This window comes from Podarcis erhardii, assembly GCF_964252035.2.
Source record: "Podarcis erhardii genome assembly, chromosome: 3".
NCBI classification, from domain to species: Eukaryota; Metazoa; Chordata; class Lepidosauria; order Squamata; family Lacertidae; genus Podarcis; species Podarcis erhardii.
In genome coordinates, this window is record NC_138507.1 from 92,214,265 (window position 1) to 92,228,642 (window position 14,378).

Here is a 14,378-nt window from a genome sequence, read left to right on the forward strand (position 1 = left end):
GCAGCAGCCCCAGCTTGGGATCTCGTTCTGCCCAAAGGAGCTGAAAAGGTTTTTAAATAGCTGCAGCAAGTTATACATAGTAAGAGCGAGCGAGGGGTGGAAAAACGGATGCTGTATCTTTAACCCACAACGGCTGGAGCAGATTTTGTTCTGAGCTAGTTAACAATGGAAACTTTTTTTTTTTAAGTGTTTCCCTCCATCGGTCCTGCCAAGCACCAGAGAGAGAGAAAAAAAAAATGAAAAGAAACTTGTTCCGCTGAGTTCAACCCCAGACAGGCTCACAACTTCCTTCCTGCTTTCCGACCCCCTCCCCTCCCCTCCCTACTCTCTCTCTCTCTCTCTCTCTCTCCCTCTCTCTCCCGCACATTCAACAAACGTTGAAGAAGCAGCCAATGACAAGGGCGGTGCTGCAAAAGTCGAGCGCTGAGCACGGCGGCAGATCGGCCAACAAAACAAAAGTTCTCGATTCTGCCGACCGAACCATTCACTCGCTCTTTTGCAGCTCGGCTGCGGGGAGAGAGAGGGGGGGCAGTGAACGGACGCCGAAAAAAGCTGCGATCTGACTGCTGGAAATAATTTCTGGGGTGTTTGGAAGCCTGCGCGCCTTGATGCTAGGAGATGTGAACTAAAGGTGCAACAGTCTCTCTGCGGAACAGGTAAGGCCAACCTCTCCTATTTCTGTGCATACCGACACCCCCCCCCCAGCTCGGCCGAGGGGATCGCTCCTTTCGCAGACCCTGTAGGAGCAGAAGAGATTTTTAGGCTGAGTGCGCGGCGGGCAACGGCGCACACATTTCACAATGGCTATTTCTCAAGAGGTTGCCGAACTGCGCTCTGCTCAACTGGCAATGGGGCTCCGAGTCCTTGCAGGTTCCTTTGCCAGGGGGAGCCTCCGACAAGCTGCCTTTTTCGGGCAAGATCCGCTTGGAGTACGAAACCCCCAAAAGTTATGCGGAGACTTCCAGAGAAGCGAGTTGTATCCGTTACGATGAGAGGCGGTTCAGCCAACGGAGTTAAATCTGCGATGGGGGTGGAGGGCGTTGAGATGCTGATCTGCAATTACTCACCTTTGTTTGTTTGTTTGTTTGGGTAGACATCGCCAACATTTGTTTGCCCTGTGTAGCGTGACGGTAAGGCATCCATCACGGGGTTTAGACTGCGCATAAACACACATGGCCACGTCCAGCATGTTTACCCAATATCTAATGCACATCGCCTCCTTTCCTCTCCTTCGGCATTTGGACGCACTCAGAGTTTCCATAAAGGGAGCTGTAATTTTAATGAGCCGTTCAGGTAGCACAGAGAGCCAGCTAGTAGGCCACGGTTGACTCCTGCCCCCCCCCCCCATACATGCAACACTGGAGAAAAGTGTGCCTTGTACTTAGCCGAGTCACCAGAGGTATTTGCAGTACTGCTTGTACAAAAACTGTGTATGCAAGAATTCTGCAAAGTAAGGTATATGTAAACACAGAGATGCACAGGGAGTCCCCACAGGGGTGCATTCAGGTCCACAGCTGTGGGTTTTGTTTTGCCATACAAGCGTCGTTTTACATGGAGTTGCTGGGAAATGTGGAATTGCAAGAAAAGTGCTTAAAAGCAGAATTGCAAATATGCATACATTATGTATAAAAGCAGAGCCACAAGGCATGTCATTTGCGGTGTTTCGAGAAGCCATAGGCAACAAGGGGAGGGGGAGAGGTAGCATATGTGCATAGCAATGTCAAGGAAAAAACAGGGAACATAAGCATAGCCTTGGTCCAGAGGGTTACACAATCCTAAGAACAAACTCATGCTAATATGTGTAGCTATGCACAGTGGGTTTAGTAAAGCAATTAATTGTGCTCACAAAAGCAGTACTGCTAATACTAAACATGGCGCTCAGCTTTAGGAGTCCATATCTAGTTTAGTTGTGATATTTGGGGGACTTGAACAAGCCACTTTTAACCTTAGAAATCTAGCAACAACATGGGCTTTGCCTTCCTTGTGAGGGTGGAGTTAGAATGCAAGGAATCACAAGTGGGGGGAGTGCTCTGGCAGAAAGGTCCAGCTTGTGAGATTTCCTTTGGCATCTGGCTGGCCATGATGAGAACAGAATGCTGGACTAAGTGGGCGTTTGACTGATCCATCAGGGCCCTTCTTACGTCATTATGATTTGCAGCTACGGAGTGTTAAAAAATAGTGTGAAAACTTAAAATTCAGCAGCCAGGTTGCTCACTGGGACAAGATGGTTTAAGCTAGCGGTTTTCAACCAGGGTGCTGTGGAATCCAGCAGTGCCTTGAATGACGTTCAGGGATGCCGCAGGCAACACTGGCCTCTGTCCCTCTTTCTTTCTTTCCTTCCTTCCTTCCTTGATGCCTTCTTGCATCTCTGCCTCCCAAAGACTTGTACAGCTGTTGGTTGCAGCAGCCCTGGCTACAAGCTCCACAGGCAAATTGGTGCCTCTGGGGCTCGTCAGGGAGTGCTGGTTGCTGGGAGCTGAGACAGCCTCAGAGTAAGCAAGCAAGCAGCCCAGCCAGCCAGTCTGCCAGCCCTTGCTGTTGGGAATGGACAGACAAGTCCTAGGCCCCTGTGTGGCAGTGTGAGGAGGCATCTCTCTTTGGGTGGGGCAGCTCAGAGACCAGGGGCAGCAGCAGCGACTGCCCGGAGGACTCTCAAGGAAAGGAGGCTAAGTGAGCACTCCACAAGGGAGGGTATTCAATAAGGGGTGAGAGGCCGCCAGCTCTGCAAACAAGGGGTGACATAATCTGGCTCCTGAGCTCCACAAGGGTGCCGCAGAAAGAACATACAGTAGTTGGTCAAGGGAGCCGTGGACTCAAAAAAGTTGAAAATCTCTGGTTTAAGCATATAACACCAAAAGTGGTCCAGTTGCACTGGCTAACTATTAGTTTCCAGGTGCAATTCAAAGTGCTGGCTTTGACCTACAAATCCTTAAATAGCTCAGGACTTCGATATGTTTAGAGCCACCTCTTCACATATGAACTGATCCGGACCCTGCTATCATCATATGAGGCCCTTCTTTGTGTGCTTCCTCTGTGACAGGTCTGGAGGGTGGCCACACAAGAATAGGCTTTTTCTGTGGTGGCTTACCACTTGTGGTATGCTGTCCTCAATAGGCCTTCCTGGTGCCTGCGTTACATATATTTAAGTGCCAGGCAAAAACATTCATCTTCTCCTAGGCCTTTGGTTAACTGAACAATCTATGGCCTTTTAAACTGGGGAGGGAGGTATTGTTTTTGTTTGTTATTATGGTGTATATTTCTGTGTTTTATATTTTAATCCGCCCTGTGATCCTTGAATGAAGGGCAGTGTAGAAATTCAATTAATTATAACAATCATAATATTGTTGCAATTTCCAGAGTTTTGTGGCGTTTGAAATGAACAAATTTATTGTGGGTTTTGGGGAAGAGTCCACTTAATCAGTTACGTAAAGTGTTGCTCTTGGGACTAAACTAGGCAAGGCAAAGGAGATCTATGAATAGGAACTCCTACATTTTTTTAAAAATGCTATTAATAGCTGTGGGGTGGGGGAAAGGAATTCCGATCTGGACCTCAGTGATGAGGGAGAGGATGTGAGCCCTTTCGCCTGTGCAATTTTCCTGATTAAAATTGCTTCTCCAGCTGTTATTAGCACCATGTGGCAAAGCATACAGGTATTGGTGAAGAACTAGGAAAACAATGCAAAGGGATAGGATAAAATACTCTTCTATCACCATAATTCAGATTATATTTGCCCATGGCTGCTTTTTAAAACCATGGCCAGTCTAGTTCATAGTTCTCTCTAGGTTGTGCCTTCAGAGGGTGGAAATGTACAGTGCCCACCAAGGCTAACACTTCCATTTGATGCAGGGCACTTGAACCACTAAAGGTTGTGCCACAATAAATGTGTTGATCTTTAAGGTGATACAAGGCTCACTGTTGATAACATTAACTCTTGACTATTTACAGGGTGGGACATATATGTTCAGGGACCAGAAGCCTATAGTGTAACACCACACAGGGATAAGATGTTCTTTTTACTGACAACCACTAGCATCATAATAATCTTCAAAGCTTTGCACTGAAAGATGAGAGAAATTCCACCATCTTAATGATTCTTTAGCCACTTTGCTTTTAAATACAAAAGGAAGTGCATCAAGGAATAACTATTCTGTTCTAGATTATCTTGAACAGGCATCACAAAAATTGGTGCACACAGCAACACTGCCCTAGAATACTTCAATTGCATGTGCTTATTGAAATATATAGGCATCAATAATAATAGTCACATCTTTTCCTCTAATGTAGGGATAGAGGCATTTGGCCAAGTGGCACTGGTATGGGATTCTGGTAACTGCATTTGGAGCCAAACCCTATGCATGTTTACTAAGGAGTGATTCCCATGAAATTCAGTGGGGTTTATTCTCAGAAAAGTGTGTAAGACTAGATTCCCTCCATGAAGTAACTTCACTCAGGTTTCAGCATGCTGTCCAGCATCTCACAAATTCAGAATAGTAAACTACTGAGCAAAGCTATGTAGCAACTACAAATGTGCTTAGGTGCAGTGGTACATAGTAGCATGGTTTGGTAACTGCTCATCTAAAATTTGTGTCTTATGAGATCTTGTAAGTAAAGTTAAAGGTAAAGGGACCCCTGACCTTTAGGTCCAGTCGTGACCGACTCTGGGGTTGCGGCGCTCATCTTGCTTTATTCGCCAAGGGAGCTGGCATACAGCTTCTGGGTCATGTGGCCAACATGACTAAGCCGCTTCTGGCGAACCAGAGCAGCGCACGGAAACGCCGTTTACCTTCCCGCTGGAGCGGTACCTATTTATCTACTTGCACTTTGACGTGCTTTCGAACTGCTAGGTTGGCAGGAGCAGGGACCGAGCAACGGGAGCTCACCCCGTCGCCGGGATTCGAACCGCTGACCTTCTGATCAGCAAGTCCTAGGCTCTGTGGTTTAACCCACAGCGCCACCCGTGTCCCATCTTGTAAGTAGACTGATGCAAAAACCAAATGCTTATTCATGCAGCCAGACACATAAAATTGCCTCTTAGAAGTTTTATTTACAGTTAAGCAGCATACAAATTTTGTAAAATAAATAAATGGGCAGCAGAATTCACAGAGGTAGTCACAATGTAAAAGACATTAAATGCACACAATAAAGGTCTGCATCACATAATTTATCATTGCTGAATTGGGACTAGAGCAAACCACACAGATGCGTATAAGACTTAAAAGCTGTAAGTGTTTCTATGTCCAAAGATTTAGTGGCATTATAAGTTACAAACACAACAGTACACCCATACATAATAATATATGCACCCGTACCAACTCTGGTATAGGAGGAAGTAACTGTGTATTGTGTGACCCTATGCATATTTAGTCATAAATAAATCCCAGTAAATTCAGTTGGTGCTTATTCTCACAAAAGTTCCTAGGACTGCAACCTTGGGTAGGTCATTTATACATGAAGTAACTCTGCCTAGGTTTCAGCAAGATGCCCACAAATTCAAAGAATATGCCAAGGTATATAGCAACTGACAGTGTGCACAGGTACAGTATAAGGTAGTACAGTATAAAATAAAGGAATGGTGTGAAGTAGGATAGCTCACATCCAAAGAGACATGTCAGTAGCTCTATTTCCCTCAGTCTTGTCATGCATTTTGTCTTTACAGCTCAATTTTCCACTTCAAGTAGGCCTTCACACGATTAGCCCCATGGCCATGGGCGGCTGCCCCCAATCAAGTAAATAATAAAAAATGCTTAACTAACTGACCAATTGTGTCACCGGTAGCTTGGTTCGCCCCCCCCCCCCCATAAATCCTGCCCTCCTAACATAATTCCTGACTACACCCATGATTAGGCCCATTAGATTTGTGAGTCTCTTGGCATCCCCACCACAGTCTCCCAGTCCTACATCTAGGGATGCCCATTACACATTCCCCCACAACTTTTGCCTCCAAGTCTAAGACTTTTATTTGCCCAAACTTTAATGTCAGGGTTAAGATCTGGAGGCTAATAAGGAGATTTGCCCATGGCTCCCCACTGTGCCCCAATCTTTTTGATCTCTTCCAATAGCATCCTCCCTGGACTGCGCTGCTGGGGGGGGGGGCTATTGGGTTGTTTTTTCAATTTTTTATTATGTATTTTGTGATTTTATATCTTGATTTTATTCTGTGTACTGCCTGGTCCAGAGGCACTCGTGTCCGCAGATCTCACTTCTCTCAATATGCTTGTGACTGCTTACTTTAGGGAAAGTTACTCATCCAGCCGATATAAGTGCTTCCTTTCCTTTCCATTCTATTCCATTCCATTATTTATATATCCCCGAGGCTGTGCCATGGCATTGAAATCCGAGGGGCTATGATTTTGGACTAGTATGGTCTCCATAGGTACGGTTTAATATTGGGTTTAATGGATGAAATGCTGGATTTGACCACAGTACGGTATGTTCCTGGGTTTTCCCTCTTCGCCTTACATTAAATACAGTGCATTAAACACTGAGGCGGTGGGTGGGAAATAATGGGTCGGTTGTTCGCCGTTGAGGGTTTTTGGTTTTTCCCCCCAGTCGGATTTGAAATAAGGTTCCGTTTGATATCTCCGCTGTCTGTGGAAAGGCACATTAAATTTAGTCCTGGTTTGCCGTGCGGGCATTTAAACGCTCTCCATAGTTTTAAGAGGAGAGCCTGAACCGCAGCTACTCCCTCACGGCCGCCAGCCCGGCCCATGATCCGCGAGCTTCGCCGCCATTGGCCGAGCCGCGCACGTCGCGGCCAATCAGGGCGCGCGGCTAAAGACGCCTCGGTTTTCCCGCGCTCACTGTCCCTCTTCTCTCTCCCTCTCTCCTCAGTTGTTTATGGAGCGGCGGGCCGGGGCCAGCGCACCGCCTCTGCGCTTCTTCGGCTGCTCCCTGGGCGATGCTGCAGCCGCCACTACTACTGCCGCCGCCACCGCCGGCCCTGAGAGGACGTGGGCTGCTCGGCAGAGGCTGACCTGGGAGGAGGAGAAGGTGGCGGAGGAGGAGGAGGAGGAAGAAGAAGCGGACCCTTTACTATGGCCGTGTCCTGCTATACGCTCAACAGCCTAGTGGTCATGAAGAGCGGCGAGGAAGACGAGGAGAAGGGCGGCTGCGGAGGCGGCAGGAGCAAGACGCCGCCCGTGACGCGCAGGCAGGTGCTGCCTGCTCTGGTCCCGGGAACCGAGAGGCACAGCAGCTACTGCCCGCTGCCCGGGCGCTCCAGCGCTCCAGCCGCCACCCCAGCTTTTCTGTTCCCGCCGGCGGAGCCGCTGCTGCTGCAGGCTGGGGGCGAGGAGGAGGCTGCGCCCCGCGGGCCCCGCCGCCGGCTTAGCAGCCCCAGCTGGGCGAGCCCCCCTGGCCGCTCGCCTTCGCCCGGCTTGGAAGAGGCGCGCAGGACGGCGCGGCTCCTGCAGCGGCAGAACGTGCAAGTGACTCAGAAAGTGGGGCTCTTCGAGGCGCACATCCAGGCGCAGAGCTCCGCGGGCGCCTTCCTCCTCAAGAGTCCCGGCGCGGGCAGGAGGAGGAGGTCGCCTTCGCCCAGCCCGGCTCGGGGCGCGCAAGTGCTTGGGCGCGCACCGGAGGCGGGGTCCAAGCAGCAGCAGCAGCGGCGGCGGCGGCAGGAGGAGGAGGAGGAGGCGACCGTCGAGGGGCCGGAGAGCCCCCTGGCCCGGCTAGAGAACACGGCGAGGACGCCGGAGCAGGAGGCGGAGAAGAGAGACACGGGCTCTCCGGTTGCGCAAGGCGCGCTGGAGACGGAGAACGGGCCCCTTCTCAGAGCCCAGCGCCCGGAGGAGGAGATGGGCGGCGGGAGAACTGGAGCGCAGGAGTCCAAAGAGTTGGAGAGCAAGTCGCCTCCGGCGCGCGTCTCCGAGGAGAGGGAGAAAGGGGACCCCTCGCCAAAGGCGCACCCTCGGGGCGCGATGGACAGGGCGAATGGGGCTTCCAGGACGCAGGAGGAGAGGAGGCCGGGGTCCGGTGGGGGGCAGGCCTTGGAGAAGAGAAGCGGCTCCTCCGAATGCCAGGACTCCAGAGGCGTGGTGAGCGCGAGGAGATGTCAAGGGGCGTCCGGGGGGACGGGGAACGGGAGGCCGCTCCTGGAAGACGATGCGCGGCGTGCCCGGGGCCCGCCCAAGGTGAGCGGGTCCTCCAAGGCTCCAGATTTCTTAGAAGGCGCGCAGGGGAGGAGCGGCTTTCGTGGAGGGCAGGGCTCCGACGCGACGGAGAAGCCCCTTGGAGAGCCGCTCCCGGCAGGAGACCCGCCTTGTGTTGCCAAGACTGACGGCGAGGAGGGTAGCAGCAGCAGCTGCTTGCTAGTTGTGGAGTGCTCGGCGAAGAAGCTGCCGCCGGCACCCGAGCCTTCCCCAGACATTATGGCTGAAGCTAACGGAGCTGGGCTGCAAGAGCAGCAGCATCCTGGGGGGCAGCAGCCTCTGCCTGGGACCTCGGCAGCCCTAGAGCAGCAGCAGGAGCAGGGAAAGCCCCTGATGGAAGCTGAGAGTTGCTGCGGAGGAGGAAGCAGCATCCCTGCTGTCATAGTGACTGACCTGGGTGCTCAGGAGGAGGAAGAGGCAGGAGGAAGCCCCCGAAAGAACATGCCTGTCAGGAAGTTGTCTTCCTCCTCAGCCTCTTCCACTGGCTTTTCCTCATCCTGGGAAGAGTCTGAGGAAGACATCTCCAGCGATCCCGAGAGATCCTTGGACCAGAGCCCAGCCTTCCTGCAAACCCTGGATAAACCAAGAGTGGTAAGTTCTGAGCAAAGCAAGTGTCAGACAATAAGAGAGATTACCAGCTTGCCTCTGCAGGTGATGGGCGTCTCCTCTGCCCGTTTCGGAAGGGAATCCTCTTAAAGAGGAATAAGTTGTTCACTCACTTTTCGATCTGTTTCTGTTCTGGGACTTATGATCGCTTTACTTTTACTCTTGCCTTCCCTTAATATTTCGTGTGTTTGGCTCATTCCATCAAGTTTCATTCTGCTAAGAGTGAAATGAGATAACCCGCATCTTCACGCTAAGGAGTCACACAACTGATGCTTCCATTAGGTGTGTTCATCATTATGTTGTGCGGGAAATCTGGAAAATGGAAACAGAGTTCGGTGGGGGAAAGGAACCAGAACAGGGTGGTAACACCTCACCTTGAGGGTAAATCCAGGGGTGCCAGAGGGCAATGGGCACCAGGGCTTCTTGCGGTATGACAGAGACCACCATACACTCAGAGTGGTTTGATTTAAACAAAGGTGATTTAAATTGTTTGAATTGTTAAGGAAAAAGAACAAATTAAAATGATTGATTTAAATGCAGTTTCTTATTTTGAAATTCCTGTAAATTTGCACAGGCATGCTTACTAACTGGTTACTATAATAATTTAAATGTATTAGCTTTTAATTAAATAGAGCCTTTATGCATAGCTGAGTCAATAGACACATTTCTCTTTGGCACTCTCTATACACATTCAAGAATATTAAACAACATCTCTTACTTGATGGCTAAGTAAGAGTATATTTATTTGGAAGGAAGCCCCACTGAAGAAAGTGGAACTTCTGAAAAAATATTGCACAGAATTTCACTTTGAAGTATTGAGACCATAAGGGCTATTATCTATTGAGCAAAATAGTGTTTATTAATGTGATTGAGAGAAATGTCCATGGCATTTGGTTAGTAGGCTCATAAATATTCATAACATGAGAACTGAACATATTGCAGAACTCAGGAAGTTGAAGGGTTTAATTAGGAGTACATGATCACCCATATGGGCTCTGTGGATGATCCTGGCAGTATACAAGATGGCATCTTAGTACCAGTGATGGCTTGCTAGACTCTGGGTCCGGGAGGAAATCAGCAATAATAAATTCAATACATGCTTCCCTTGTGTCATTTATAATGCTTAGCATTATAACTGAAATAGTTTCACCCAGTGCTATTTTTTACACAAACCTTTCATTAACTCTGTTTGATAGATGGCCATAATTAGGTTTTAAGATATTTTAAGATACTTTAACATGTTTGTTTATATAGGAGAGACAACTATAATTAATTACTTCTGAAATAAAAAAACCCCCTATTGTTTGAATTTTCAAAAATAGGATTTTCATTTAAAAAGACACACACACCTTCCATTTAAATCTCCCCAGCACACACAGGACACTTACTTCAGTATGATCAAATTAGTTTCATATGAATCCCACAACAGTGACTGTAGTTGTTGACTGGAAACGGGGTGTTGGTGGAGATGCATTTTTTTGCACCCGTCCTGATGGTTTTCAGATTCTTGTGGGCCTCTGAGTCCAAGTGTCCAGCTGCCCATAATTGAATTCCATATGGATTTTCAACCTAAGATGAGGGCAGAAAGTCATCTCACAGTGGGAAAAATAGTTCAGGGCATTTGTTAGAGCTGAGAGAGCTTCAGCTGTTAACACTTGTCCCAGATGATTAGGAAAAAATCATTATTTGTCATCTTCTTAAAAAGCCAAACTTGCTAGCTTGCCAGACTCTTCTGTTTCATTGCTAAGACCCCTTCAGCTGTTATTAATCAGGAATGCTTCATGCTTTTATTCTCAAGTAAAAGACAAAGCAAGTACCATGCTCCCTCTGTCTGACTTAGCTGTTTGCACAGAAGTCATAGCCACTCATAACCTGAAAATTGTTTGACTATAAGAGAAGTTCCATACAGACGAAGTATCTGAAAGGGAGAAAATAATGTTTTTGACACATTTACCTAACTGAACTAATGTCTTCATCTTCAAATGTGTTCAAGGGCAACATCCACAAGCTTAGCAAATGTATGGTAGTCTGTTGATTATATTGATTCTATTAGAATATTTTAGCAAACCTATCATTTAACTATATTAAATCATACTCGTGTCCATTTTTATAGACATGCATAAGATGAGCAGGTTGTTCATAAATCATTATTATTATTGTTGTTGTTATTTAAACTTAGTAGTTGCTTGTCACCCAAACAGTCCCCAAGTGAATTACATTTTTAAAAATACATGAATACATTATATCATAGAAAAGGTGGGGGAATCATATAACACATTCATATTCCATACAACATTTTGGAAAAAAGGAAAAAACTAAAACCACCCACTTCCTATAACAGTGATGGAAAACATTGGCAACACCTTAGCAATAAACAACAAAAAAAATCCCATCCACCAGCATAAAAAAATTAAAGCTCAACATGGACCAAAAACCTAGTCCAAAAATCATTCATGTCAACATTGTGATTTTTAAATCTACCCACTGTACCCAGAATTCTAGGGTCAAGGCCAGCTGCTGTATGGTTCCTCCAGGAATGGTCTTCATCAAGTTTCTTGATCATTATCAATTGAGGCTCAGGTGGCCCCTGTGTCTAGGAGTGCCTTTTATCAGCACTGACAGGTACGTTACCTATGGCCATTCCTGAACAGGGATAACCTGACTACTGTAGTTCATGCATTGGTAACCTCAAGACTGGACTATTGCAGTGTGCTCCATATGGTGCTGCCTTTGGTAGCGTCTGTTGGTCCAGAAGCTTCAAGTAGTGCAGAATGCTGCGACTAGATTAGTGACAGGCATACATGATACCAATGTTAAAAGGCCCATACTGGCTCCCAGTACGTTTCCGAGCACAATTCAAAGTGTTGGTGCTGACCTTTAAAGCCCTAAATGGCCTCGGTCCAGTATATCTGAAGGAGCGTCTCCTCCCCCATCGTTCTGCCCGGACACTGAGGTCCAGCTCCGAGGGCCTTCTGGCGGTTCCCTCACTGCGAGAGGCCAAGTTGCAGGGAACCAGGCAGAGGGCCTTCTCGGTGGTGGCGCCCGCCCTGTGGAATGCCCTCCCATCGGATGTCAAGGCGATAGACAACTACCTGACATTCAGAAGACATCTGAAGGCAGCCCTGTTCAGGGAAGTTTTTAATATGTGACATTTTAGTGTATTTTTTATCTCTGTTGGAAGCCGCCCAGAGTGGCTGGGGAAACCCAGCCAGATGGGCGGGGTACAAATAATAAATTATTATTATTATTATTATTATTTCCCATCCACTACTGAGCCAGGTTCAAGATTCTTCTACTAGTGTAGAATAACTTAGACGCAGGATACCTTAAGAATTACATCACCCTTCACACCCCAAGTCAATCACTGAGATCGTTGGGGAGAGCAGTGTTAGTGGTTTCCCATGGATCAGAAGCACGAATCGTATAAATGAGCAATTGGGCCTTCAGTGTTGTGGAACTCCCTCCTACAAGAAGTTAGACAGGGACCGTCTCTGCTGAATTTCAGATACCTAGCCAAGATTTTTATTTCAAGAGGCCATTGCACCCTGAATGCTTCTTAGATGTTTTTCTTTGTTTTAAAAAATATTTTAGATTTTTAACTTCTGGTGGTTTAAGTTATGCTTTAAATTTTGTATGTTGTATATTTTATTGTTGTAAGCCCCTTTGGGACCTAGATGGTGAAAAAGCGGGTTATAGTTTCTTAAATAAAATAGATATAAACAAAATATCAATGGAAAATAGACAGTTTAGTGTTGGTGTGATGCAAAGAAGCAAATGGCAATAATTGTTAGGCTTATGACCTCCTAGGTTAAAGACCAACAACTGTATTGTGGTGCAAGATTTCATGGGCTAAAGCCCACTTCGTTAGAGCAGACTTCAGTATGTGACAGCTCATAACAAAATATGTTTGTTAATTATTAAGGGGCCACAATACTTGTTTTTGTTGCAACTAATTTTACTGTAATTTACCTCTTAGCTTGGCTGCAGTTGTTGGGTAGTAAATTGCCTAATATGTGCTTATTGTAAAATATGAATACATGCTGTGTGAGATTTCTCCAAATATTGAGGAAAGATTCCCCTGGACCCCCTTGATCTTGTCAAGTGTTGGGATAATTTCAGAAATGCATTGTGGCACAATAACTTTTGTGTGTGGGAATTTGTGATTATAGCAGCATTAAGATATTCAACTCTCTTACTTTCTTCGTGCTTTAATTATTGGTCCAGCCACATTGTGCAAGATTGGCTGATTATCTGATATTTTTCTGATAAACAAGAAGGACTAACTGCCAGTACTTGAACAACAGCAAGAAGGCTATCTTTTTACCAGTGTCAGAAGGTAGGATTTCTCACCCTTATATTCTGGGCAAGGCAAGGACATAAGGAAGATTAGTCTAGTAAAATGGTAAAGGTAAAGGACCCCTGACAGTTAAGTCCAGTTGCAGACGACTCTGGGGTTGCGGCGCTCATCTCGTTTTACAGGCTGAGGGAGCTGGCGCTTGTCCGCAGACAGTTTTTCCGGGTCATGTGGCCAGCACGACTAAGCCACTTCTGGTGCAACAGAACACCAAAACCAGAGCAGCGCATGGAAACACCATTTACCTTCCCGCTGGAGCGGTACCTGTTTATCTACTTGCACTTTTTGGCGTGCTTTCAAACTGCTAGGTTGGCAGGAGCTGGGACAGAGCAACGGGGCTCACACTGTCACAGGGATTCGAACCACCAACCTTCTGATCGGCAAGCCCAAGAGGCTCAGTGGTTTAGACCACAGCGCCACCCGTGTCCCTATTAGTGTAGTACCTTGACTATTTTGTCCTTAGAGAGTGGGACCCCCCCACCTTTATGGTGCATGGGATGGGCAGAGAGATTGTTGGTAAGGAGACACTGGGAAGGGGCAAGTTAACACTAGGAAGTAAGCTGGTTTGCAGGGTTCCTTCGTTCAAGAACAAGGTTTCACTAGATTAACCCACCTCATCTAGCATCTTCTTCAGCTTCCTGATTAGTCAAAAGAGCAGCAGGACTCATTCATGAAATAAAGAATTCATGGGCATCTTGACCTTGCTCCTGCCCATTGAAAATGTATAAGGGAGTGAGCATCTGAATACAGGTGACTTGCAACTTAAGCCCGTTTAACATGTGTTATTGCAGTTGTACATGGTTCACAGCTAGCCAGTTGAAATCACAGAAATCAAATGTATGGAAAGTGAAGAGCTTAAAAGTTATCTTTGTTCAGGGTTTTCCCAGCCTGGAAAGAGCTTTTAATAAGCTCTCTGCCTTGCTTGGGCTGCTGCTGGTAAGACCCATTCAACGTGCCAGCTCCGAAAGGTAGGACTACTCATGTGGAGACAGTTTTGTGTCCTCCAGGGGGTGGTTTGAGTATACACATTTTTGTGTATATGCAGCACCCTGAGAGCATAACCCCCACATATGGTGCAAGTGAACTGTATGTGCAAGTGCAATCCTGCGGGCCTCTCCTGTGACAGTCTGAATGCAAGTGTGGGCACATATTTATTGGCATATGCATGTACACACACACACACACACTTTATGAGCTCTCTTAATGCTAGATTTTGTTGAAGTGAGTACCACAGGAGAGAAATCATAAAATCTGACTGCAAGCCAAA

At 47.1% G+C, this 14,378-nt stretch overlaps 1 protein-coding gene across 1 annotated transcript in view; it reads left to right on the forward strand.

Annotated features, from left to right (window-relative positions):
* Nucleotides 1-314: 314 nt before the first annotated feature.
* Nucleotides 315-14,378, forward strand: part of ITPKB (inositol-trisphosphate 3-kinase B) — an 86,187-nt gene continuing 72,123 nt past the window's right edge. The window contains exons 1-2 of the mRNA XM_081854153.1: nt 315-656; nt 6,833-8,742. Coding sequence (XP_081710279.1) covers nt 7,036-8,742 — 1,707 coding nt within the window. The 5' untranslated portion in view covers nt 315-656; nt 6,833-7,035. The remainder of the gene's footprint in view (nt 657-6,832; nt 8,743-14,378) is intronic.